General features: G+C 38.5%; 1 protein-coding gene across 1 annotated transcript; it reads right to left on the reverse strand.

The window, feature by feature from the left end:
- Positions 1-81: 81 nt before the first annotated feature.
- Positions 82-22,754, reverse strand: Wdr12 (WD repeat domain 12). The gene is made up of 13 exons (XM_051190292.1): positions 22,616-22,754; positions 19,757-19,851; positions 17,464-17,558; positions 15,305-15,411; positions 13,162-13,277; positions 11,235-11,389; positions 10,313-10,358; positions 8,619-8,704; positions 4,970-5,110; positions 4,735-4,840; positions 4,475-4,607; positions 2,309-2,381; positions 82-180 (listed from the first exon to the last, which is right to left on the reverse strand). Exons 1-13 carry the CDS (start codon positions 22,654-22,656, stop codon positions 103-105), a joined length of 1,272 nt encoding a protein of 423 aa, XP_051046249.1. The 5' UTR covers positions 22,657-22,754; the 3' UTR covers positions 82-102.
- Between the last annotated feature and the right edge of the window lie 416 nt (positions 22,755-23,170).

Below are 23,170 nucleotides of genomic sequence, written 5' to 3' on the forward strand. Positions count from 1 at the left end.
ATCCCAGCCCTCTACAATTTCATTCACATTGTTTATGACACAACAATAAGACACTAAATAAAAAACAACCCAACAAGAAAGTCTTTGATCAATCATTCATTTTCAAGCCCCTACATGGGAAGTTGTAGGTGAATATCTGTAGGAATACAATTTGTTGTCTGCTCCTCCACTCAGAAGTAGCTGTGTAAAGAGAAAGAGAAAAGTAAATACAAATATACAGTAGTTAGACATGATTAAATATGACTTTGATTTTGTTTTGGTTATTCAAGACAGGGTTTCTCTGTGGAGCCCTAGGCTGTCCTTGAACTCACTCTGTAGACCAAGCTGTCCTTGAACTCATGAGATACACCTGCCTCTGCCTCTCCATTGCTAGGATTAAATGCATATGCTACCACTGCCTGGCAAGACATTGTTCACACAGTATGCATATCCTGTACTTTGACCATATTTTCCATTGGTATAGAGGTTTGCTTCCTCCCAAACAGTTTTGTTTCTACTTCAATGTCATATACATACAAATGATTTGGTGTAAAATTGTGCAGCTTGAAACATAGTATGTAAGAGAACAAATGTCTCTACAACTAGGTTGAGCATCCCCAATCCAAAGATCTGCAATGTGGGTTGGAGGTGTAGCTCACAGGTGGAGCACACGCTGAGCACACCTAAGGTTCTGGACCAATTTTAATGATGTAAAGATGTGTTGCTTTGCCTGCCTTAAGGCGCCTGATTGGCCTAATAAAAAGCTAAACAGCCCACAGCTTGGCAGACACACAAAAAAGAAGTTCACATTTAGATTTGGGTCCCATTCTAAGAAATTTCATAAGTGTGCAAATATTCCAAAGTCTGAAATGCTTTTAGTCTAAAGCATTTCAGATAAGGAATGCTCAATCTGCATCACTAGATAGTATATAAAATATTAAAAGCAATTAATCATTTTGGTTGAGACATAGTATGCTATGTACTTCCAATGAAGTATTTGCCAAGATATATAATAAGCTAAAATAGCTTTATCCTTTTAAAATACAAAGATTTCATTTGCTTTTTGAAGACAGGTTTTATACTAAACTGGTCTCAAATTTGCATCAATCTTCCTGCTTCAGTCTCCTCAGATCTGGGATAATAGGCGTGAACTACCACACTCAGAAATATACCAAGTTTTTAAAAGGGTGTATTATTTGCAGGAAAATATACACTGCAAGTTATACCAAGTAGCTCTAGGACCTACATCCTGAAAGAATTCTTGGGCAACAAGAGCTTATATAATGCACATAAAAATGATTGTAATTCTTTAAGTACATTTTATAATCCATATTTACTATGTAAAATACATTATATAAGTTTAATAGTGTAAAATACACCTGTAATTCTAGCACTCAGAAGGTGGAGGTGAAGGTGGCTGCTGTAAGATGGAGGACAGCCAGGGATGGATAGATGGATGGATATATATATATCTCAAGACCTACTCTAACAAAAACAAAACACAAAAAAGCTTCTAAAACAGGTATTTCAAACAAGAAATACTGTGATACCATCAATCTGAAGTAGTGAATTTATGGACCATATGAGATTTGTAATGTCTCATTAAGATATTCATGAGTACCTGGGTCAACACAGTTTTATAAGACCAGCTACTAAGAAGGCTGAGGCAGCAGATCACAAGTTTAAGGTCTGTCTATGCTAGAGTAAATTCCAAGCTAGCCCTGGCAACTTTGACAGGTTCATGCCTATAACCCCAGCATTTGAGAAGTGGAGACAGGAGAAATCAGTTCAAGGTTACCCTCAGCTATACAATAAACGCAAAGACAGCCTGGCCCCATAAGACTCTATGTTTAAAAAAAGGAAAGGAAAAACTAAAAAAAAAAAAAAAACAGGGCTAGGTATATAGCCAAGTAGTAGACTACTTGCCTAGCATGGTGAGAAGCCTGGGGTTCAGTTCCTAGGACTACCAAAAGAAGCAAAATGATATTCAGGGGGAAAAAGACCTGTTTTAAAATCCTCAACTTTTATTACTGTTAAAATAACTAAAGAGCAAATCTGTTTTTAGTTTAGGTTTTTTTTTTTTTGGTATGCGATGTAAAAACAATTATATAAAAAAATCAAAGCTGGGCAGTGGTAGCACATACCTTTAATTCCAGCACTCAGGAAGGAGGCAGAGACAGGTAGATCTCTGAATTTGAAACCAGCAGGGTCTACACAGTGAGTTCCAGACAGTGAGAGGAAAAACCAAACCAAACCAAAAGATCCTGTTAACTTTGAACATCAGGTCTATCCTACCTTTTTCTTCACCAAGTAACTTGTACATCCTTACCCCTGTGTCTGTCCAGTCCACAGTTAGAACTTTATCTTCATGAGCAGCCAGATCATAGAGAGGAGCCTTAGCACTGAAGGCGAAAGCGCACGCGTTAAGTGTATTCAGGGTTTTAATACACACATAAGAATAATTACTAATACTTTTCTCTAGATTTTGCTGGGTTTTACTGCAGATGTAAACACTCAAGAAAAATACCATTCAGATGTAAAAACCTTGAAAATAAGACCCGTTTCATACTTCTACACTTTATATTTCTATCCCAAATTTTTCCCTTGAGTTAGATGTGTCATTATATCTAAGTACATGAAATTTAGTGGGCAATGAACACAATCAAATCAAAACTCTCAAACTTCCTTTGTAAACCTATTTTTCTAAAATATAAAAACAATTATGTATTTTTATTTTGTGTATGGGTGTTTGCCTGTGTATATGTTTGTGCACCATATATTCATGCAGGTGTGGCCACCATGTGGGTGCTGGGAGCCATCCCAGGTCCCCTGCAAGAACAGCCATTATTCTTACCACTGAGCCATTTCTCCAGCCCCATTTTTCTCCACTTTTTCTTATCACAGTATGTAGCATTACCATATACCCTATCACTCAAGTAGAAAATATGGATAATTTTCTTTGATTCCCATCTTCACATTTAGCTCATAAGAAATTAATCTTGCCAAAGACCTAAATTCAAGATATTCCTAGAACAAAATCACTTATTTCTGATGCTATCACTACATTCTATGCTCCCTAACCTGTCTCTTGAATAGCAATGGTTTTTCAGCTTCTACTCTTGGTTTCTTGACCAAACCCTCAAAGCCTTGCCAAGTCCTGCTTGACATGTACATACCTTCAAAATTCGTGACTTGCTACTGAAATTTCTTCAGAGATAAAGTCTTGACAAAATGCAGCTGTGCTATCTTATGCTTTGTTCATAATAATTATTTGCTGTTACCAGAAACTATGTTAATTATCATATAAAATGTTAATTAAGACATCTAAGCCCTCTAAGATATCATAAAATGTTTGAGGGCATATTTAAGGTAAAAAAGATACACAAATGGGTACACAGTTAAAGTTGCCTCTTCTAAGTTATTGTTATATTTTAAGGTAGACATTCTGTATCACAATATTAACCTATGAGTAAGATTGCTCTGGCAACTAATTATCTTTAAAGACACATATTTTCATTGTATCTTTCATTATCAGAATTTCTATTAAAGTTCTGGGTAATTAAAACTTTTTCTCCTGCTTTATGAGAAGGTCAGAAAGATGGATTTTTATAAGCTGTGGCTTTATTTTTAAAAAAGGAGTAAAAATATGTGGTAATATTTTATTTGTGATCTAACAAATAAAGCTTGTCTGAAGATCAGAGTGCAAAGCTGCCACAGTAGTCAGTCACATAGGCCAGGCAGTGGTGGTACACACCTTTAATTCCAGCAGCCACACTAGGTAGCCATAGAAGCTGGGTGGTGGTGGTAAACACCTTTAATCCCAGCACTAGAGAGGAACATAAGGTGGGTGAAGACAAGACTGCAGTATTCAGTCTGTAGTCATGTTGAGGATAGGATCACCCCTGCCTTGGTAGAGGTTAGAACTCTCTAGTGGCTGGCTGCTTTGCTTTTCTGATCTTCAGCTTGAACCCCAATATCTATCTCTCTTTGGGTTTTTATTGTTTGTGCTACAAAAATAAGCAAAAAAACATATTAACAAGAATAAAATGCCTTTGTTCCTGGGCTTTGTAAGTATATCTGTGCAATGCATGTGTTTACATGTACATACAGGATCACATGTATGTAGGTAAGAGGACAAACCTGGGTTTATTTCTCAGGTGCTATCTACCTGTTTTCTTTTGAGGAAAGATCTCTCACTAGCCTGAGACTCACTAAGTAAGCTAGGCTAGCTAGCAGTATCCAGGTATTCCCCTGTCTTGTCTCCCCAGTGCTAAGATTATCAGCACACCTACCACCATCCACTTTGAGTTCTGGGATCTTCACTCATGCAAAGCAAACACTTTACTTACTGATCTATGCCTGCAGCCCAATCCTGGGATTTTTTTTTTGAGTATTAGTATCTGTCACATCAGATAGAATGAACCAAACTTGGGTCTTCTGAAAGTATAGCAAGTGCTCTTAAATGTTAAGCCATGCCTTCGGTCCCAACATTTACCTTCTTGTATCCCACAGCTTGACAATGTTATCTAAAGAGCCTGAAATCAGCTGCTGTTCATGGGTAGGAGACCACTTCACTGATGTAACCCAGCCTGTATGTGAGGTGAGGGACAGCGACACCAAAGAACCATCTGAATGAAGAAAAAGAAAATGCAATGGATTTTAGGAAAGAGAAGCAGAAAATACCACCTAAAGAATATTTGTAGAAACTTATCTTTAAAATTTTTTTTTGAATATTCACCACTGGATACAGCACACCTTTAGTTCGGGGATCCCACAGTCTAATATGCCTATCTGTGCTTCCAGATGCCAAACGTTTACAGAGGGGAGAATAGGAAATACAATTAAACACTTTGTTTCCTGTCTGAAAAAAAAAAAAAAAAAAGAAAAAGAAAAGCATATTTAATTACAGAGGGCTAAAAGTAACCACCTTTAGAAATTTATTACTGAAAAGAGCACTGTTAATCAGAGGGAAACCAAAATTTAGTCTTACCAAAGTTGACTTAAGACCACCAGACTCAGCATCCCACACTCTAATTGTGTGATCCCAAGATGCACTGCAGATTTCTTCGGCATCTGACCAAAGTACTGAGGAAATTGCTTCTGTGTGGCCAGAGAGGGTCACCAAGGGAGTCTAGAAATGAAAGGTCCCCAAAAGGGAAAAACATTATCACCACAGAGTTACTGAAACAAAAGCAGATTTTTAAGGTCAGGTATGGTGGCACACATCTTTATCCCAGTACTCAGGAGGCAGGGGCAGGTGGATCTCTAAATTTGAGGCCATAATGTCCAAAGTAGATAGGCCAGAGTTTTTGCCCAGTGGATTATTTTGTTTTTATAGTAATCCTCCAAGACTGTCAATGAGGAGTGATATAAGTTTAATAAAGGGACCCAGATTTCTGAAGGAGAACCAATTCCCATAAACTGTCTTCTGATTTCACACACATGCCAACAAACATGCCAACACACACACACCAACACACACACACACACACACACACACACACACACACACAACTACATACCACAGAAATTAATTAAAAAAGAAAATCTTGAAACCCCTGGTTTCTACATTTAAACAAACTAAAAATATGAACCAGGGATTTCACAATTTAATACCAAAGTGCTAACTAGAGCTTAAATTATATTCTACTGTATATAAACAAAAGTACAGTTTTACATACTTTTTTGTTTTTGTCTATTTTCAGACAGGGTTTCAGATAGCTGAGGCTGACTCCTAACTTACCATGTAATTGAAGTTAGCCTATAACTCCCAGTCCTCCTGCCTCCACCTCCCTAGTGCTGGGATTATAGACATGTGACAGCATGTCCAGGTCTAAATGATGTACTTTGTAAAAAGTAAATTAGGGGATAGAGTGATGGCTCAGTAGTTTAGAGCACTGGCTACTCTCCCAGAGGACCTGGGTTCAATTCTCAGCACCCACATGGTAGCTGATAGTCTGTAGTCACAGTCCCAGAGGATCTGATGCCCTCTTCTGGTCTCCTCAAGCAACAGAATGCATATAGTATAGAGACATACATGCAGGCAAAACACCCATATTCACAAAAATAATACATTTTAAGATAAATTTATATGTTAGTATGAAGCTAGATGCAGTGAGGCAAGCCTTGTAGTTTTGGATACCAGAAAGGTTACAGCAAGAGGATCACTTGAGTCAGAAATTTCAGGTAAGCTTGAGTTATACATGAGTTGTTCTTTCTTGGAAGGAGGTATAAATTAAGTATACATTAGATAATGTAGGCCAGGTATATCAAGTACTGGTACGCATGTGGAACTTGAACTTGGAAACTTACAACACCTAACATTCAACAAGCACTAATGGTACAGCACCTGTCTAGCATATATGCGGTGCTAAGTTAAATCCTCTTTCTTAAGATTCTAATTTGTAAGCATAATGTATCTTCTTTCATAGCGTTAAAAAATGTTTTTATCTATTTATCTATTACTGATTGATATTTGCTTGTTTTGTTGAGACAGGGTTTCTCTGTGTAGCCCTGGCTGTCCTGGAACACTCACTCTGTAGACTAAAGCTGGCCTCAAACTCAAAGAGATCTGCCTGCCTCTGCCTTCCAAGTGCTGGAATTAAAGGTGTGCACCACCATTGCCTAGCACATTTAAAGTTTCTTTATGTATGTCAAACTTTAATTAAAAACAAACATAAAACAGAAACAATTCTGATTTCAGTAATCATTTATGATCATTTTATTTTGATGTTTTATGTGTTATGGGTGTTCTTCAGTAATCATTTATGATCATTTTATTTTGATGTTTTATGTGTTATGGGTGTTCTGTCTGCACTGTACACAATATGCATGCCTGATGCAAGAGGAGGCCAGAAGAGAGCAACCGACCCTCTGAATCTGGAGTTTCAGGAAATTGTGAGCAGTCCTTTGGGACTAAGAAATGAACCTGGGTCCTCTGGAAGAGCAGCTAGTGTCTTTAACTGCTGAGCCATTTCTCCAGCCCCATCTTAAATTTTTATATTTATGTTAGTGAAGAATACAATAACTAATGCATGGTCATATACTCAATGGCATAGTTGACTCAGTATTTCCCTTTCCAGTAAATAAAAGAGGTTAGCTCACATAACAAATATCTTTATAACAAAACAGGTTCAAAGGCTCATAAAAGCAGACAGTAGAACAGTCATTGCCAGATTTGGTAGAGAAGGGGAAATGAAAAAATTGAAGATCTAGTGTACCAAGGGTGGTGATTGATAGAGCAATTTGAACATGATAGTCATTATGTATAAGTATCTAATTATATCAAATATGTTTAATCATTGTCAGTTAGATTTTAGGTGAAGTAAAAAAAAAAAAAAAAACAGATATCATGATGCATACTTGAATCCCAGCAACCAAGAAGCTGAAGAACTGCTATAAATTTGAGACCAGCCTAAGCCAGTGAGTTCCAAATCTACCTAAACAAACAAACTTTGTTTAATGAGTTCTAACTGCTAGATAATAAAATTAAACTTCACATTAATGATTTCTAGTGACTCAGGGTACAACTGACAGCTCTAAAATGAATTTTATCTTCAGTATATGAAATAAATAGTATTAAACAGGTAATTACTGTCATGTTACTGATTAAAATGTACCATGACAGGCCTACCACTCTGTAAACTTGATTCAGGTTACAATATTCTAAGTCTCAGAAAACAGTACATACATAAAGAAAGCATAATCATGGTTGAAGCAACAAGATAGAAGAGAATATAAACAAACAAACAAAAGGGCAGGAGTGTGTGTGGAGAGCTGGCTCAACAGTTAAGAACACTGATTGCTCTTCAAAGAACCTGGGGTTCAATTCCCAGGACCCATATGGTGGCTCATAACTGTCTGTAACTACAGTTCCAGGGGATCCAACACCCTTACACAGGCAAAACACCAATGCATATAAAAATAAAAATAATTAATTAAAATAAAGACTGTTGAATTATATTTTCTAACAGATCAAAGCCAAATATAGTCAAATCTCACAAATTCGTACCCTTTAATAGAGACCATTACAGAAAATGACAACTAGTCAAATACAGAAAATAACTAACCATAGGGCGGCCAGCCCCAATAGACACATCTACAACACAACTCCCGCACCTAAGGCTCAGGGAACATCGTAGAAGAGGGAACAAAAGGTTGTTAAGAGCCCGAGGATCAGGCAATCTGCTGTGAGACTGTCTCTCTTAATAATGACAGGGAAGCGTCATCAGTAACAGCCTCAACAATATGGCTGCCTAAAGACCTCAACAAGAACACTATCAATAACCATGCACATGGAAGGTGGAAATCTCATGAGGCCTCACTCTTAGACAAAGAACTACAGGCAACTAAGGAATGCTGAGAATGAGAGAAGTATTCTCTTCTAGAGACGAACTTCCTAATTGGTTATCCAAGATCAAGTGGTCAGTTCTGAAATCAAATAGATACAAGAAACACTAAAGGAACTCAGCAGGTTGTATTATAGTATTTATACATATAGGTAACAATAACAATGAATGAAAGAGAGGCCAGGAATTTGGGGGGGGGGTGTATACATGGAAGGAGTTAGAGGTTGGAAAGGGAAAGGAGAAAATAATGTGATTATATTTTAATTAAAATAAAAACAAAAACAAACTTACCCTTGTTAGTCCCAATTGCTCTGTTTTCTGTTTCTTTCTTGGCCGATTTGTGGATTCTTCCATTTCATCTTCTTCATCTGTAGGGACTGCATCATGGAGAATAATATTTAATATTGAAAATTTTAGTCAAACTGCAATAATGTCCTATATTCTGGGTATACTGTTTTCTTTCTTTTTTTATTTATTAGGAAATGTGTATTCCTTATTGTTTTGGTTAACACAAAACTGTATATGAGCACTGTATCTGACCTCTGGAGGACTGTAATTCAGTGGTAAAGCACCTAACCAGCATGCACATGGTACTAGACTTGACCCTTGGTAGCACCAAAAGCATAAACATTTCCTGGATTGACAACCAAACATGGACAAGGACTTATTTTAAAAGCATATTTAAAAATTAAGCAGTTGGAAATCTTACTCTGTTTTTTATGGTCATTGTTAAAAATATGGACCATTTCATCATAATTATGAAAAGCTGCGTCCAGTTCAATCCAGACTAAGTTACTATGACCATCCTGTATTTCTGCCATGCAGAAAATAAGGTACACACAGGTAGAAGATGTACTTCAGCCATGTTTAATCTCATTTCCTGTTTTAAAAAAGAAAAATCCTTCATAGTTGTTTTGTGGTGCTAGAGATCAAAGCCAGAGCCAGGCAGGCAGACACTATATCAATGGGTTATATTTCCAGGTCATTTGGATGTTTCGGTTTTTTTTTTTTTTTTTTGAAAATATCTGTTATAAACATCATTTAGTTAAGACTGAAACTATAGATTTTAATATTTTGTACCTTTTATGAATAGTGATTTACTTTTTCCTAACTAGATTACAGAAGTAATGGGTTTTCTGAACTTTTTACATATGAAGAAATAGTCCTAGCTGTTAGGTCTCAAAATTTAAGAATTTGTGTGGGATCCCCTCTTCTTCTGTTCCCATCACCATTTTCTAACCTCTTTCAAGAATCTGTCCTCACCTTCACTGTGTTTTTAATCTGTATTTTCAAAGTAAGCTAGGAATGGTGGTACATGATTATAATCCCAACATTTGAGATGCAGAGGCAGGAGGATCACAAGTTTGAAGCCAGGCTGGTCTATACAGCCAGTGCCAGGCTCCAAGATAGTGAAAGATATATAAAAAGACACTGCCTCAAAAGAACGTTTTTAAAGATTGTTATGTGTATGCATGTTTTGCCTGCATTTATGGGTGCATACTGATTGTGCCTGGTGTCCAGGATCCAGAAGGTGTCAGATCCCCTGAAACTGTAGTTGAGGACAACTGTGAGCTGCTATGTAAGTGCCTGAACTAATCTGGGTTCTCTGCAAGAGCAACAAGCCTCTTAGTCACTGAGCCTCCTCTTCAGACACACAAAACTCATTTTTAAGTGACTTAAAATAAGTCAAAATTATTCAAAATAGAATATCCAGGTTTAATTAAATTTAATTAAATGCATTCAGAGATCTAAGACAATTTGATCTATATGTAGCAAATCAGAAACTATTAAATAAGGAGGTGATAGGGTTAAAAAAAGGAATCAAAAATCTTAAAACAGAAATATACTAATTGGTCTTCATACTATACTTCTCTTTGTTATACTAAAAAACATTGGTCTATTTTTACAGCAAATAGGAGAATTAAAAGTCCCTCACTAAAATTCTAGAAACATTAATAAGTCAAAGCACAAAAAAATATTTATACCTGTAGACCAGATCTTTAGCATCTTATCCCAGGAGCCACTGCAAAACTAGACACATACAAAGGAGAAAGCATATGTAATAACTTACATTATTTGTCCCCTGGCCCCATTTTACTTTCAAAGTTTTGCTTTGCTTGTTTCATTTCTCTGTACATAGGCTCTGCAACCTTTACTACTAGATAATCATATACTTGGCTTCCAGTCTTCTGGAAGCTGTAACCTTGATCTCCATGACAACCAGCTGTCATGCTTATATGCACCTGTTTCCTGCACAGCTGCTCAGATCAAACTGGGTAACTAACCTATACTACACTAATAGATCTGTTCTGCTTCTAGAACCTTTATAAATAAATCCTGAGAAATGAAGTTAAGACTTTTCCTAAGGTAAACAAAACAGATCCACCCCTGAGACAAATAGTACAGGATAACACTAGCTAGTATTTCATGTGGACAAAACCAGAAAATGGTTCAAATTGAACAAAGGTGACTTGGGAACACAGGGAAGGTTGAGGTATGCCAGCTATATTTAGCCTCCATTCCAGAGGGTTCTTGGAGCCCAAGTGTATCATCACCTTCTTGTGCTGGTTTGTTCATTCTCTCTTTGGTTACCACAAACTGAAGCTTTAACAAACTGAAGATCAGTTTCTGCCCATGTATAAGCAAAATATAGGTTTCCTAATTTCCTAGCCCAAAGACAAGAATGATTAACTCATTTAAATCTATAATCAACAACACAAAAACTCCCTGTGACTCAAGATAAATCATAAACCTTTATCTTTGGCTGCATCAAACATTCTTTGTTACTGCACACACACACACACACACACACACACACACACACACACACAAACACACAACGTTTATTCATCAGTTGCTGAAATTCTAGCTTTACATAACAGTGGCAACACACTGGCTACTACTCACTTTAGTTCCTGAGCTATTGACAGCTATAGAATCCACACTCCCAGCATGACCTCTGCAGCAATGTAGGGCTTTTACTTTGTTCTTCTCCACATTCCATTCCCATAAGAGAATAGTCTGATCCATTGAGGCACTCAGTAGTAAGCAGGACAAATTGTCTAAATAAAAGAGGAAAAAAAAAAAAACCAAATTAGTGCAAACTCTTAACTGCATCTTATTTTTCATCATTGAGTATTTTTGTGAATATTTTAATACTAAATCAGATGGACTGCTTTTAAAAGAAAGCTATCATAGTAAAAAAGGAAAATTATTAAACCTAGCCTAGTAGTGTGCATCTGTAATCCCAGTCCTCAGGAGGCTTAGGCAGAGGGTGGCAAGTTTTAGGCCAGTCTGGGCTGCAGAGCAAGTTCTAGCAAACTTAAGCTATACAGCTAGTCTCTGACCATATCACCTCCCCACTCCCTGCTGTTGTCCAAAAGAGAAGATTCGTTAAAAATAGGAAAAATATGTTCAATATACTTAATAACCGAGATAATTTTAGTAAAGATTTACTTCCGTAAATTTATGGATTTGGAGCTAGGACTATGGCTCAGTGGCAGTATGCTTGCCCAGCATGCACAAAGTTCTGGATTCAGTCTCCAGGACCAGGGGGAAACAAACAGCAATCTATGGATTTAAAAAGTATTAATTCTTGCTCTCTTTTTCTCTCTCTTTCCTGCTGTTGCCCTGGGGCAGACAGAATTTTTCCTGTCTCCCTTTTCTGTTCTCTCTCTGTCTCTGTGCCTCTTTACCTCTTTTCTCTTTCCTTCCCCCCCCTTTCCCTTTCTACTAAAACTTCTCAATTAAGCTCTGCCTGGCATGTTTGTCCCTCTGCCTCAGTCACCCTCACCTGCCATGGAATCCGTCAAGGATCCCCTCATGTTATCATAACATTTGGTGTATGTGACTTGGCTGGTTTTTCTGGCATTTCCTACTGCTTAAGACAGTCTGAGATATGCCTGGACTCTGTAATCTTCAACTTGGTCACTTTTCCAACTAAGGATCTCTGGATTCTTCCATTCACCACCACCATGTCTGAATTCTTGTAAGTTCCAGGGAGCTGAATTAGACCCACCCAAACAGGTCTGAGAGGCACTAGAGTTCCATACAACCTGAACTACAATGAAACAACCAGCTACCCCAGGACATGGCAGCACCCCAGGTTTTCAAATCCCCCAAAGATGGTCGACACCCCCCCCCAGGTCAGCAAGAAGTAGTCTTGAGAACTCAACCCCTTATTCCCTAACACGCCACACCTAACTCCTCACCTTTTAAAATAATAAATAAAGGTGGGAATGTGAGGATTCAGACATTATGCTGGCTTGTCCCTGTCATCTGGAAGAAGACACTCAGGCAGTACCCTGGTTAGCACACAGGTGCAAAGGACTCCTTTAAAAGAGTATGTGTGTGTGTGTGTGTGTGTCTGTGTCTCTGTCTCTCCCTCCTCCCTCCTGCTGCTCCAATGGGACAGACAGGACTTTTCCTGTCTCTCGATCCTCTTTTGTCCTCTGTCTCTGTCTCTTTACCTCTTTTCTTCCTCCCTTTTTCCTTTCTAATAAAACTTCTCACTAAAAAATAAATAATAAAAAATTAACTCTTGCCAGGGGTTGGTGATACTTGCCTTTAATCTGAGCACTCAGGAGGCAGAGGCAGGTGGATTTCTTTGAGTTTGAGGCCATCCTGGTCTATAGAGCTAGTTCCAGGACAGCCAGGGATACAGAAAAACCCTGTCTCAAAAAACAAAAAATAGTATTTATTACTTTCCTTCTTGAGTACATTTCTGAAAGACTGAGGTGTATCAACTGAGGCATTTTTAACTCAATCATTCTTTTGCTAGACTAAAATTAGTTCAATTTTAAACACTCATTAGTCCTTTTAAGTAGACTCCTACCTTTTTTCACCCAAGCCACATCTTTGACCACATCTGTATGTCCCACAATTGTCATTATTGACTTTCCTTCCAAGGACCAGATCCGAGAAGTCTTATCATAAGAACCAGACAGGATCCTACAATGGGGAAAAAAAAATGCTATGAAATACAAAAAGATGACTTCTGAAGCCCTGAAAATCAGTTGTTCATATGGCAATAGCAAAGTAAACTTTGGAGAGTAAAATCCTCTTTAATATGAAGAACAAAATTTCAAAGCATAACAACAGTTCAGATGTCACACTAATTTTTTGAACCACTAAAACAATATGAGATCTCACTTTTATTGTTGCAAATGCTATAAATTTCACCAAAGCAATGCAAACTGTGTGTAAAGCCTAAAGCTCTGTAATTAACCACTGAAAACTATGCAAGAGAAAAGCAGGGACGAGATGCAGCTCAGTGGTCAGCAAGCAGAAGCCTCTCAATCTGATGGTCCAGTACCACACAGAGACAGACACAGACAGACAGACAGACAGACAGACAGACAGACAGACACACACACACACACACACACACACACACACACACACACACCACCACCACCACCACCACCACCACCACCACCACCACCAAAGCAAAAGGGAAAATCACGAAGAATAGAAGAAAAACCAAGTCAGGCAATGGTAGCACACCTTTAATCCCAACACTTGGGAGACAGAAGCAGGAAGATCTCTCTCTGAGTCTGAGGCCAGCCTGGTCTACATATGAAGTTCTAGAACAGCCAGGTCTACAAAGGGACACACTATCTCAAAAAATAAAACAAAAACAAAGCAAAATAAAATAACAACCAAAAAACCCCGACCTTTGTATAATAATTCCAAGTACTTATTCTTTGGAATAAGTAGGCTTCAGGATAACAAATGGCTAAGCAATAAAGCACTTGCTGTAAAACCAACAACCTGAGTTCAAACCCTGTAAACAGCGTAAAGATGGAAAGCGAGAACCAACTTCGCAGAGCTGTCTTCTGACTGCCACACATTTTATGCACGTGCAGTGTCATCCCCCAACAAAACATAATAATGAATAAAAACAAAATGGTCCCCACAAGGAAAGACAGAAACTAACCCTTTGATCAACTCCGAAGGTGTCTTTTCTATAAGCCTGTTAGGATCATGATCAGGAGTAGTCATTTGCTTAGGACAGTAGTCCTTGCTGGGTGGCAGTGGCACTTGCTTTTAATCCCAGCACTCGGGAGGCAGAGACTGGCAGATCTATGTGAGTTTGAGGCCAGCCTGGTCTACAGAGTGAACTCCAGGACAGGATCCAAAGCTACAGAGAAACCCTATCTGAAAGAAAGAAAAAAGAAAGAAAGAAAGAAAGAAAGAAAGAAAGAAAGAAAGAAAGAAAGACAGACAGTGGTTCTTAACCCATGGGTCTAGACCTCTTTGGGAGACATATATTAGATATCTTGTATATCAAATATTTAAATTACCATTCAAAGCAGTAACAAAACTTAGTTATGAAGTAGCAATGAAATAATTTATGGTTGGGGGGTCACCACAACATGAGGGTTGAAGCATTAGGAAGGTTGAAAACCCCTGATCTAAGACATACACACACACCTCTTTTACTCCAGGCTGCCAGTGTTAGCCCTACAGTAGCATATCTGAATCTTCATGGTAGTAGGCAGGGAGATTTGTGGCCATAAAAAGTAATTTTTCTCCTCTATGAAGCAGTAGGTATCTCTGGTCTTAAATATCAATGACTGCTGACTTACATAGAATACAAATATCACAACACTTTGAAACAAAGAAAATCTAATAATAAACACTTTCTTCTTGAATACACTGCAAAAGCCTGTTTGTTGTGGTCACCAATACACAAAGCACAAAGTTGATTTCATGAAGAAAAAGGAATCTGAGAGAAACGGTCACACTGTGGATGACAGACTGAAAGATGTATATAAGAAAACAAAAAGCAGGTTGGAGAGATGGCTCAGAGGTTAGGAGCACTGACTGCTCTTCCAGAGGTCCTTAGTTCAATTCCCAGCAACCACATGGTGGCTCACAACCATCTTCTGGTAGGCAGACAGAACACTGTATACCTAATACTTAAATCTTGAGAGAGAGAAAGAATGAATAAAAAGCACATTCCCATGGCTTACCATTCTTCTGCCCCTTCAATTGAGCTTATCCAGTCATCATGGAACATGCACTGCTCTGGCTGGGGTGCGGTGTATTTTTCCACGTATTCTAGTTCCACAACCTCTTCCTAGTCACACAGAGAACAGAAAATAAATCAGGGGACAGGTTTTAAATATTACTTTGAAGACAGAAAATTTGGGAGCCATTAAAAAAGTCAAGATTTTCTTTGGCCTCATATTACATTAAGCTAAGAATATAAAAGTTAGAAGACTCAGAAAACTTATATTAAAAGTGAGAATAAGAAGAGAGTTTTAAAAAATATTTATTTTTATTGTTAATTATGTATGTGTATGTGTGGGCATGTGAACATGAGTTTGGGTGGAATCTAGAGGCATCAGATTCCTCTGGAGCTGGAATCATAGGCAGCTATCAGCTGCCCAATGTGGGTAGTGGGAACTGAACTCAGATACTCAGGTCCTCTGGAATAGCAAATACTCTTAACTACTGAGAACCTTCCCCCTAGTTCCCAAAAGAGCTTTTATGTAAGAAAATATTTAGATAAACAAAAAGATCATACTAGCATATTTTTCAACGAGGAGAGTGTCATTCAGGATGATGAGAGTTCTGGAAATGGGCAGTGTGATAGTTGCACAGTACCGTACTTCACATTACTGAACTGTACATTTAAAAATGGCTAAAATGATGCTTGCTCTTACATATATTTTAAAATCACAAAGTATACTCTAAACAATTACTATTTTTTTTTTGTGTGTGTGTATGTGTGCATCCATGTATTCCAAAGTGTACATGGAGGTCAAAGGATGACTTGTTGGGGTTGGCTCTCTCCTTCTACCAAGTGGGTCCTGGGAATGAACTGGACTTATCCGGCTTCATGGTTAGCACCTTTACTCAGTTAGTCATCTTGCTGACTCCATATATTCCCTGTTTTAAAAAACCCCAGACAGGGTCTCACTATATAACCCTGGTTAGCTTAGAACTCATGTAGACCAGGCTGGCACATTTAAAGGTATACACTATTACTCTTGGCTCTATTCTTTTTGTTTTAGATTTTATTTATTTTTATTCTGTGCATACAAGTATCTTATCTGCATGTATATGTGTGTACATGTGTATGTAGTTATCCAAGGAAGCCAGAAGAGGAAGTCAGATCTCCTGGGACTGAGTTACTAACAGCTGTTAGCAATCATGTAGGTGCTGGGAATTGAACCCGATCCTCTGGAAGAGAGTCAATGTTTTTAACCACTGAGCCATCTGTCCAGCGCTTGGTGATAGTCTTAATTATAAAAACAACTTTAAAGAAAGTTTGCTGGGTGGTGGTGGTATACACCTTTAACCCCTGCACTTGGGGGGCAAAGGCAAGCAGATCTCTTGAGACCAGTCTGATCTACAGAGTGAGTTTCAAGACAGCCAGGGCTACACAGAGAAATCCTGTCTGGAAAAACCAAAAAGAAACAAGAAAGTTTAAAAATTACAGGTAGAGTATCACAATCACTATAACCTAACCCGCATTTTCTGAGATGTGTGCAATAATGCTGTGCTCCTGTTTTATTAGTATACATAGACTTGTCATTCCTTTTCCTACTCATGCTTTCACAAATTTAAAGATTGTATTAATTCATTTTCTTGAATAAAATCTGCTTAGAAGGGGGTCTAAAAGATGACTATATAGAAACGTAAGTTCGAATTTCTGTGTGTGAGCAAAGGCACTTGCTAGCAAGCCTAACTTCAATCCCTGGAACCTACAGAAGAGAACTGATTCCCATTCTCCCACTAATTGTTCTCTGACCTTCACATGCAGGCTGTGGTACCTACATAAACCATATAATAAGTAAATAAGTAAATGTAATTTTAAAATGTTTTCTAAGATCCATAAAAAACGGTCAAAAAAGTCAGTTGGTGGTGGTACATGCTTTTAATCCCAGCATTTGGGAGGCAGAAAGATCTCTGACCAGCCTGTTCTACAGAGCAAATTCCAGGATAGACATAAATACACAAAGAAACCCTGTCTTGTAAAACCAAAACCAACCAAACAAACAAACCAAAACAACAACAACAAAATATTCTTGAGCGCTGAAAACAATTTAGGCTGATTCTATAAGCAGTTACTCAAAATATTTAGTCATGTATTAAATCAAACATAAGCAGTTCTTGGACTTACCGATGAAATGTTTTCCAGTTCCATGTGTTTGACCAAGGGCATTCGAAGAAACTGGCCCTTGATAAGGAAATCGAACTCGACATGTTTGTGGAGCTCTGAAAAAGAGTAAGGGTCTTAAGAGTATCAGAGCCATAGGTATGGAGACCCTGAAGCAATCATGTCTGCAGTGCCCATTGCATCCCAGTTTCTCCACAACTTCTCATGGCACAGCTGCATACTGAATGATTTGGGCTTTTGTTGTTGTTATTTTATTTATTTTTTTTTTTGAAGACAAGGTTTCTCTGTGTATCGGCTATGTAAAACAGGCTGGCCTCAAACTCACGAAGATCTGCCTGCCTCTGTCTCCCAAGTCCTGGGATTATAGGTGTGCACTGCCACTGAACGGCTGATTTTTTTGAGACAGGGTCTTTGCCCTGGAACTCACTAAGTAGACCATGCTAGCCTTGAACTCACAGAGCACTCTGCCTTCTGAGTGCTTCGATCAAAGTCATATACCACCATGCCACTCGGCTACATGATTTCTAAAGAACTAATATACTTTTCTCTGTAGATTTATGCTTGATTTTATGGTGGCATAATTATTTAGGGGCCTGAACCCAGGTTATATGTATGCTAAGCACATTTTCTACCACTGAACTAACTACACCCTACTAATCTCATTTCTTCTTGTCTTAGAAGAGTGGTTTATTGAGTATACTGCAAAAGGGCAACAGGCTAGGCAATAGCTTGAATACTATCTGAAGCCCATTATCTAATTTTTAAAAAGCTTTTGTTCTACAGAAAATTTACAACATATACAAAAGTATAAATAACAGTGAACACGCACATTCTACTCTAATACAAACAACTTGTGAATAATCATTTCTATCTCTATCTCCATTTTCTTGACAGCTTCTTCTAAAGCAAACCTCAGAAATCATACTATTACATTTGTAAATGCCTTTATTATGTACCTCTAAAATATAAGGATTTAGAACACAATGTTAACTATGTTACTATCAAATACTCCGTTACTATTCATGTGGTTTTTTTTTTTTTTTAATTTATATTTTGAAACTGGGTCTTACTGTGTAGCCCACAGTGGCTTCAAACTCACTACATAGCCCAGGCTAGCCTCTAGAGGCTAAACAGACAGCTCTCAGCTCATTGTCTGGATCTCTAAGAGCACTGGAATTGCCTGAAGGTGTTTACCATCATGTGCAGCTGCTCATTTTATAGAGTAGGCTTTTTAAAAGCCGACACCTAACTGGTTAGTGTATTTCTTCAATCTGTACAAGTCCCTCTCCTTTTAATCGTCATTTCTTCACTGAGGAAAGTAAGTCAACTATCTTATATTTCTTACAGTCTGGGCTTGGTTAATTACATCTCCAAAGTGTCTTTATATTTTTTAAGTTTATTTTTATTACCTTATGTGTGTATGAAGTGTTTGTGGGCAAGTGTGGAGGTCAGATGACAACTTTGTGGAGCTGGGTCTCTCCACTTTTACTTGGGTTGTGAGGATTAAACTTAGGTCCCTAGGCTTGCATCATTGCGGGTGACAGCAAACATCCTTAGCTAGCTGAGCTATGTCATGGCCCTACAAAGTATCTTTAATATATTCCTCTATCCTCTATTATATCATGTAAATTAGTGAACCCTAAATGATTGGTAATATGTCAGATTTTCTACCACATCAACACGAATGCAATAACTATTTGTGTATTCTTTTTTACATATGCTTGTGTGAGCACACATCTGTACATGAGTGTGGAAGTTCAAGGCTGATGATGAATGTCTTTCTGGCTCATTTGCCACCTTAAACATTAAGGCAAGGTCTCATTGAACAGCTTCATGTTTCACTAGTGTGGCTGGCCAGCTTGTTCTACAGACCCCCTTCTCAGAGGTTATAGGCTAGTTACCACACCAACCTGTCCTTTATGTGGGGGCTAGAGTTCTGAACGCTGGTCTTCATGCTTCCACATAAACACTTTACTCACTGAGCCATCTCTCTAGCCCTTATTTATTCTTTAAATAATTTATTTTTATTTTGTGAGCATTGGTGTTTTACCTGCATGTATGTCTGTGTGACGGTGTTAGATCCTGAAGTTACAGTTATGAGCAGAGGGAGGTGGATCTCTGAGTTTAAGGCCGCCTGGTTTACAGAGCAAGTTCCAGGAAAGCCAGAGTTATAGAGAGAAACCATGCCTCAAACAAACAAACAAACCCAAAAATTCAAAAAACAAAACCAAAACAAATTTATATATAGCTGGTGGCACTATGCCTTCTCCTAACATTTTGGAGCATATATACCTACCATTTTTGGTCCCCAGCAATTTATTGATGATGTTACTAAGGTCAGCAACTTCAGAGGCAGCAGGGATTGAGAAAGGGACATCATCTATTGCATATCTATAAAAGGGAAATGATACATCAGTATTATGTCTACAAATATTTTGGCAAATCTGCACTTATTCATTCAACAACTATTTACTGGGTACTTCATGTCAGACATTTGCTACAAGGCATTAAAGAAAATGAAGTAAGGTGTCTTTATTCTTAGAGACTCAAGCATGCACTTGTGAGGCAGAGACAGGAGGATCTCTGTGAGTTCCAGGCCAGCCTGGTCTACACAGAGTTGCAGGGCAGCTAGAGCTACACAGAAAAACCCTGTCTCAAAAATAAATAAAAAGAACCAAGCACAAAGAAACCCTGTGAACACAGTGCCATAAATGATGAGACTATCAGAAATCAGTCGTTCCACCAGAGAAAAGGGGTGGAAGTACAGGACCCAAAAAGGATGCACCATTCTTAAGCCACAGATACAAAAAGTGATGATAGACAGGTAAGGGAGGGATAGTCTGGAATTGAGACTGTGGGAAAGTATGAACAGCAGAGCAAAGGAACTTGCTCCTATTTCAGGCAGTGATTTTGCTTTAGGCAGTGTTCAAAGGTAAGGGTAAAGACATGTAGAGTGTTTTAAATACCATGTACTATGAAATAATTTTTAGTTCTTTGTGTAGACAGCAAGGAACTACTATAGCAGTTCAAGTTAAATAATAACATCAGTACTTTATTTAGTTAGATCTATATAACCAGAGGCAAAACAGGAGACTCAGAGAAATAAGAAAATGTTTGTAAATAATTTATCTGGTAAGGAACTTATATATACAATATATAAAAAGAACATTTATAATTCAGTAATAAAGTCATTTTTTTAGAGGGCAAGGGATTTGAATAGATAGTTCTTCTAGAGAAAGAGCAATGACCAACAGGCACAGGACCAAGCCACAATGAATATCACTTCATACCCATCAGGATGCAAACAAAGTGAGGATGAAGACAGAGAAAGAAGAACCCTCATTCACTGATGGCGGTAATGTAAAACAGTGTAGTTACTTTGGAAAACACATGCCAGTTGCTCTAAAAGTTAAATATGGACTTACCCAACCCAGAAACTACACTTTTAGGTATACACCAAAGAGCAATGAAAGCATGTTCATTGAGCATGGTGGCATGGGCCTTTTTAATCCCAGCATTTGGAAGGCAAAGGCCGGTGGATCAGTGGGTCTGAGGCCAGCCTTGGTTACACAGTGAGTTCCAGGCCAGTTAGGACTACACATGTTCACGTACAAAATATATACTAATGCTTACATAGCCACTATAGGTAAAACAGTGAAACAACCTAAATGTCTAACTAGACAATAAGAGAAAATGAACCATATGATGGACTATTTAGCCAAAAAAATTAATGAGGTATTATGATATTTTGGTTTATGGTTAAACTATAAAAAAAAAAAAACACACACACACAGTAAGCAAAAGATGCCAGCCATAAAACACCACATAGTTTGTTTAAGTTCATTATACAAAATGTCCAGAATGGACACACACACGGAGATAGATGGTAGACAGGTTTAAGTAAGTAGTTGACTTGGGTGGGGAGGATTTAAGGGACCAAGTGGCAAATAAAGAATGATGGATTTTTTTCTAAAATAGATTGGGTGGTCATTGATCTTTGATCAAAGTCATCTATTTTCTGCTTGTAACCCCCCTCAATAAAACCCCTTTCCAAACCTCTCTCCCAAAAAAAAAAAAAAAAAAAAAAAAAAAAAAAAAGATTGGGTGGATTGTGCAGTTTCACTAATATAATGCACCTGAATCTCAACACATACTGTGTGTACATTTGCCATCTATATGTATAAACACACACACACACACACACACACACACACACACACACACACACACACACAGAGTCTTGGGTAGTTTTGTCAATTCGACAGAAGCTAAGGTCATCTGAGAAGAGGGAACTCCAATTAAGAAAATACCTCCATTAGATAGGCCTGTAGGCAAGTCTGTGGGAGCATTTTCTGGATTAATGACTGATGAAGGAGGAAGTCCCATCCCTGTCTCAAAATAGGCACGGGGAGAGCAAGCTATAAGGCAGCATTCCTCCATGGTTTCTGGTTCAGTCCCTGCCTCAGATTCCTGTCTTGGCTTCTTCTGATGATGACTGTAGCGGTGAGCCAAATAAACCCTTTTCTCTCCTAGCTGCTTTTGGTCATACTGTTTTTATCATACTAAACAGGACACACACACATAATATACCCAATCAAGTCAGTAACTGAGCTGACTTCACGGGAATAAAAACCAGCTCTACGAACCCCATATTCAGAGATCCAGTTTCTACAGTGGTTGAGAAGAGCAAATGAAATCGTTCTTTCAGAAACCATGAGACACCATTAACAGACAGCCTGTAAACAGAACTGTTACCGTTCACCCCTCAAATAAACAGTGTGTGCATCATTCAGAAAACTAACTCGAAACCCTGTTCCCTCCAGACACAATTCAAGGTAAGAGCTCACGAAAGTGGGTAGAAAAACGGAGATTCGGGAAGCCAGCTAAGACGTGTCCACTGTTTGCAGAAGTGAGGGGCACGGGAAGGGGAGGGCGAATGAAGTTTTGTTTCTACTCGGCACTCTGGTTATCTTATTTGCATGAAGTTACTAAACTTTCAGCTTTGATTTTACTAAAACCTTGCCTGTTTCTTCTTTAATGTATATTCCCCAGTCAAGCCCCCAAGGCAGTGAGTGACTGCGAGGTCCCAACCGAAGGGGTCTTAAAACCAATGGGCTTGGGGAAGGCAGGGACAGGAGCTGAGACCCTTACTTACTTCTTGTTCTCGGTGTAGAAACGTGCCTGGAGTTGTGCCATGGCGGAAAGGACAGAAATGAAGGCGCCGACAACCAAGGAGCTCTAAATTAGACAAGTACGCGGCAAGCGCAGAGGATGGTAGGCTTCTGAGGTCTTCCTCCGGTTTCCTAGGACCACGAGGTTCCGTTCTACAGGCGCCCAGCCCGCACACATCAACTACCTATTCCGAGATTTAGGGAACATCGATTAGTAAAGCACGGCCTTAAAAGCAGCCAGTCCCCTTAATACTTTTATGCTTCTTACTATCTAGATCCGTAATCGATGAGGACGATAGGGAAGAGAACTAACGAATCGATTTTTTTTTTAAAGGGTGTCCGGATACTTTAGGCTCAGCGCTCAGACACTACAAACCCCAGAAGGGAGCGCGATTCGGACGCTCTGAACTCTGGGAGTTGTAGGTTTTGGTTATCTGTTTAGCCACACCGCACTCAGGTTCCCTTATTTGCTCTTAAAACTCCCTTTTCCGGGCAGATATTCCGTCTCCTGCTCCTCAACTCTGGGTGACAAAGGTTCC

The sequence above is a fragment of the Phodopus roborovskii genome, unplaced genomic scaffold (genome assembly GCF_943737965.1).
Source record: "Phodopus roborovskii unplaced genomic scaffold, PHOROB, whole genome shotgun sequence".
NCBI classification, from domain to species: domain Eukaryota; kingdom Metazoa; phylum Chordata; class Mammalia; order Rodentia; family Cricetidae; genus Phodopus; species Phodopus roborovskii.

What these genes read in the sequence shown, in the direction of transcription:
- Wdr12 (XM_051190292.1), bottom strand. Translation starts at nt 22,656, where the DNA reads ATGGCACAACTCCAGGCACGTTTCTACACCGAGAACAAGAA. An exon ending in ATTGCTGGGGACCAAAAATG is followed by an intron (nt 17,559 to 19,756) that starts GTAGGTATATAT and finishes ACTCTTTTTCAG; the next exon opens with AGCTCCACAAACATGTCGAG. An exon ending in GTGGTCTTAAGTCAACTTTG is followed by an intron (nt 4,841 to 4,969) that starts GTAAGACTAAAT and finishes TTTTTTTTTCAG; the next exon opens with ACAGGAAACAAAGTGTTTAA.